The sequence below is a fragment of the Nansenia antarctica genome (genome assembly GCF_963989245.1).
Source record: "Nansenia antarctica genome assembly, chromosome: 15".
Taxonomy (NCBI): Eukaryota; Metazoa; Chordata; class Actinopteri; order Argentiniformes; family Microstomatidae; genus Nansenia; species Nansenia antarctica.
Window position 1 is genome coordinate 4,796,152 of NC_137685.1, and position 5,000 is coordinate 4,801,151.

The window sequence follows — 5,000 nt, forward strand, 5'->3', positions numbered from 1 at the left end:
CAGCATCATGTCATTCATCTGTCGGACAGAGAGAGAAAGGGCAGGTTATTCTCTCTCTCACTGTGTGTGCATGTGTATGAAAATCACCTAGGTTCAGCAGAGCTGCCACAAGAGGGCAGTGTGAGCTGTAACAACTCACTGTGATCCTCTCGAGTTTTACAACAATCAAGACTGTACAACGTTTTCTTTTCACACCATTCACACATCTCAGTCCAATCCTCCAGCCACCGATTCACACGTTAACACATTACAAAGCCTCCATGATAAAAAGGGGCAGGGTGTTGTTTGTTATCAGACCCAAACTATCCTCAGAATGTTCAGCTGCTTCAGCCCATTGTGTTTTCCGAGGGGACTTATTTAGAGTCGGGACAAAAGTGGTGACATCATTGGTCACACATCAAGTGTGTTCTAAACATCCGTGGGCCCATAAGGAAGGCAGCATCCAGGAATTCTCCTCCCAGCTCCTCCCCACTCCCTCCCGGTGACTTCCAGCTCTCAGTGAGAAAGCAGCTCTTGGGTGTGGAGGCAGTAGAACCAGCAGCCGCAACAACAACAACGACACAACAACACAAACAGCCAGAAAGAAAAACAGCACAGGACCCTCCCGTCCTCTAGAGCTCACACTGTTGGCCTGCTCCACCCTGTCTCACATGGTCTTGATAACATGCAGACCAGTGGTGTAGTCTAGTGTTTTCTGGTGGGTATACTGTGATTTCCCCCTCCCAGCCTCATATCGTTCATTTCGGAAAACACCATACAAATAAATCTGTGCTCCTTGTCTAACGTTATATATCTAACATTACATGTTATAAGGCTGATCTGTGCATGATAGTGCTGCATTTTCATGTCGCATCTCCCCCCCGTTGATGGTACATGACGCTATAGTCAGTCCCAATGGTCCAAAAGTCAAGTGCTTCGTAACACAGACGGGGTGAATTTTATGAACGAAAGTGAAAGTTCTGTCATAAAACGCTGTTACGTATCCTCACACATGTTTAAGTGGGTATATGGAAATCCTTGGCCTTTCCTAGTGGGTATACGGCGTAGTCCTGCGTATCACGTAGACTACACTACTGATGCAGCCCAAATCATTCCATACAAACGGAGTACAGTGACAATATTGTTCAGCAGCAGTGATTTCTTTTTCTGATACAGAATGCTCAAAACGACCGTCATAGGAGAGAGACAGGTGGAACACAGAAGAGAGAGAGAGGGAGAGAAAATGCTGCTGGAAAAGTAAACGATCATAAGTAGTAGACTTTGTATGATCCACACATCAACATCAACTTTTCCAACAGTATTCTCTCTGCCTCTCCTTTACTTTAAACCCTTCACCCCTCTCTCTCCTCTAGTAACAGTTCTCCCTCTCTCTCCTCTAGTAACAGTTCTCCCTCTCTTCTCTTCTCTATCCTCCTCTAATCCTTTCTCTAACTCACTCCCGTCCTCCTTCCATCTATTCTCTGAGACGGCTCTCTGGTTGCCATGGCAGCGTTTTGATGGTTATGGGGAGTATCTTCTCAGTGTCGTCCAGTGACTGATGGATGATTTCATTACTTCAGTTTGGATGCACTTTCCTTAAAGAGCCACGCGTTACACCTAGCCCTCTGCAGCCACCGAGAGAGAGAGAGAGAGAGAGAGAGGTGTGTGTGTGTATGTGTGTGTGTGCGCGTGTGTATGTGCTCATGTATGTGAGTGTGTGTGTGCGCGTGTATGAGAGTGTGTGTGTGTGTATGCACGCGTGTATGTGTGTGTGTGTGTGTGTGTGTATGTGCGTGTGTGTGTGTATGTATGCGCGTGTGTGCGTGTTTGTGTGTGCGCGCGTGTATGTGTGTGTGTGTGTGCGTGCACGTGTAGGTGTATGTGTGTGTGTGTGTGCGTGTATGCGTGCGTGTATGTGAGTGTGTGTGTGTATGCGCGCGTGTTGCGTGAGTGTGTGTCCGCATTCTAGAGGGTGTCTGGCCTTCACAGCCCTGTCAGCCCACTCCTCCCTGCATGGGAAGCCAGCATCCAGTGACCCACACCAAACATCCTGTGAGGAAGCAGGGCTTTGAAAAACAAGCCCTGCGAGAGGGAGGGAGGAGAGGGAGGGAGGCGAGGGAGGCCCCTGGCCGTCTGGGTGTGGTGGGGACTTGTGGCCTTGTCCCCCTCGCTCCCCCTGATAGGAGCTTGGCTCTACCTCTCTCTCTAGCCTAGCGCTCGTGCAGCTATTCACCCTTGTGCTAGAGATTTCACTGTCCTTTATGTACAGGGTTCCTACAAGTTTCAACAAGTCAAATTTAAGACCTTTTTGAGTCCTTGAATAGAATTTTAGACCTATTCACGACACCATATGATAGTTTTTTGTCATCCTCGAGGTGATGAAATTAGGAATTTCACTGCGAATTGGCATTTTTTTGGGTTCCAGCTTGATTAATTAATCCGCATAAATAGATGTGGTCGGACTGATTTCCTTGCAGGATAAACTAATCTAATTTTTTAGACCAAGCACCTCATTTTTTGACCGAATAACTGAAATGTAAGACCTTTTTAGGCCTTATCGGATTGCTGGATTTTAGACTTTAAGGCTTTTTAAGACCAGCGTGGGAACCCAACAACAACAACATAGGTATACAACAACATAGGCACGTCACAAGAGAGTCATAGTTACCAGGAACAGGTGTCTGGGCTGCCTGCTCTTCCTGGAGACTTTCATGAGAGTCCCCTCCTTCACAAACAACTGTAAACACCACACACACACACACACACACACACACACACAGAACAAATGTCAGCTAAAGGGCTGTCGGTATCATCACTAGGCGTTTAAGTCCTGCTTAAGGAATCCTCCCTGTAATTCCTTAACTGCTCCTCCTGAGACATCCACTACCCCCCAGCACTGCGTCTCCTGAAACACCCGCTTTTTCCCTTTACTGTGTCCCCTGTGTGTGTGTGTGTGTGTGTGTGTGTGTGTGTGTGTGTGTGTGTGTGTGTGTATGACTTCTACTGCCCCCCTTGTACTGTCTCTCTGCTCTCCAGTGTCTATATATATAAAAATATAAAAATAAAACGTTTTCATTCTATCACTGAGACTGCCAATGGCCCCGGGCCTGAGCTGGATTACTCTTCCTGATACGCCGGGTGGATTGACGATTCACTTGCTTAGTCAAATGTATTGATTGTAAGTCGCTTTGGAATAAGGCGTCTGCTAAATGCCAAAAATGTAAATGTAATAAATGTAATTGTCCAGCGAGGCTAAGCGAGGCTGATCTCACCCTTCCCGGCTGGAGGAGGTCTCTCTTGCCTCTGACGCTGTACTCTATGTGGACCAGCCGCAGCAGATTCTCCTGGGTGACAGAGAGAGACAGAGACAAGGAGAGAGAGAGAGAGAGAGAGAGAGAGAGAGAGAGAGAGAGAGAGAGAGAGGGGTCAGAGAGAGAGAGAGAGAGAGAGAGAGAGAGAGAGAGAGAGAGAGAGAGAGAGAGAGAGAGAGGTCAGAGAGACACACAGACAGAGAGAACGGGGGTGATTTTCCAGTGACAGACAGAGAGAGGGTAGAGAGAGAATGACACTGTTGTTTTTGTTTGTGAATGACAGAGAGAGGGAGGCGGAAAGGGATGTGCCGCTGGAAACTGAATAGGAGCGGCAGAGATAGAGGGATCCTGTGTTCAACTGTTTGTAAAGAAGAGAGAGAGAGAGAGAGACTGAGATAAACAGGGGAGGAAGGAGATAGTGAGGATAAGTGGGGGGAGGATGTGTTTGTGGGAGTGAGAATAGGAAGGAGGGGAGAGACGGGGGGAGAGACAAAATACATAATATGTGGTGCGCGTGTGTGTGTGTGTGTGTGTGTGTGTGTGTGTGAGTGTGTGTGTGTGTGTGTGTGTGTGTGTGTGTGTGTGTGCACGTGTGTGAGTGTGTGTGTGTGTGTGTGTGTGAGAGAGAGAGAGAGAGTAGCAGGGATGATCTGAGTCAGGGTGTGTAAGTCAGTCATGTCCTCCCTCACACTGCACCCTTTGTGATGATGCACCTGGGATCTTTTGATGACATCATCTCTCCTCGCCCACACATTCATCAACAGGCAACAGAGCCCGCTGAGAGTAGAGAGAAAGGCCTCTCCTTCCCTCAGAATGCTGGTGTAATCCAGAACATGGATTTATTTTACACAAGGAAAAACAACGGAGCTCTCACACAAGCTCAAACTCAAAAATGCACTGTACTATAAATCAATACCTCCAGAAAACCCTGAGAAATAACAGCAGAACACATACAGACACACAGCAGCTTACCCCTTGTTTGAGGTTGTCGTTGGCCTGGTCTGCCACCTCTGATACGATCACCAATGCCGCTGAATAGAATAAAAAACAACAGTGTGTTGATGAAAGGGTTAATATGCACTAAAACTACTATGCACCAGAATAGTAGACTATTGGGGCGGCTGTGTCTCAGGAGGTAGAGGCTGTGTCTCAGGAGGTAGAGGCTGTGTCTCAGGAGGTAGAGGCTGTGTCTCAGGAGGTAGAGACTGTGTCTCAGGAGGTAGAGGCTGTGTCTCAGGAGGTAGAGGCTGTGTCTCAGGAGGTAGAGGCTGTGTCTCACGAGGTAGAGGCTGTGTCTCAGGAGGTAGAGGCTGTGTCTCAGGAGGTAGAGGCTAGTGGAGGTAGAGGCCTGTGTCTCAGGAGGTAGAGGCTGTGTCTCAGGAGGTAGAGGCTGTGTCTCAGGAGGTAGAGGCTGTGTCTCAGGAGGTAGAGGCTGTGTCTCAGGAGGTAGAGGCTGTGTCTCAGGAGGTAGAGGCTGTGTCTCAGGAGGTAGAGGCTGTGTCTCAGGAGGTAGAGCCGCCGTCTAATGATCACAAGGTTGGCAGATCGGCGGTTTGAGGCCCGGCTGGCCACGTGTCGAAGTGTCCTTGGGCAAGACACTGAACCCCAAAATTGCTCCCAGTGAGTGGGCCGGCGCCTTGCATGGCAGCTTGCCACCATTGGTGTGTAAATGTGTGTGTGAATGGGTGAATGGGTGAATGAGAGGCCGTT

The 5,000-nt window shown here is 48.6% G+C and overlaps 1 protein-coding gene across 1 annotated transcript in view; it reads right to left on the minus strand.

Annotated features, from left to right (window-relative positions):
* The window catches only part of fgd5a (FYVE, RhoGEF and PH domain containing 5a), a 33,736-nt gene that overhangs the window by 5,466 nt on the left and 23,270 nt on the right, over window positions 1-5,000 (minus strand). The window contains exons 9-12 of the mRNA XM_080545779.1: window positions 4,263-4,321; window positions 3,252-3,323; window positions 2,648-2,716; window positions 1-18 (exon numbers count right to left, since the gene is read on the minus strand). The exon at window positions 1-18 is cut by the window's left edge and continues 66 nt beyond it. Coding sequence (XP_080401905.1) covers window positions 1-18; window positions 2,648-2,716; window positions 3,252-3,323; window positions 4,263-4,321 — 218 coding nt within the window. The remainder of the gene's footprint in view (window positions 19-2,647; window positions 2,717-3,251; window positions 3,324-4,262; window positions 4,322-5,000) is intronic.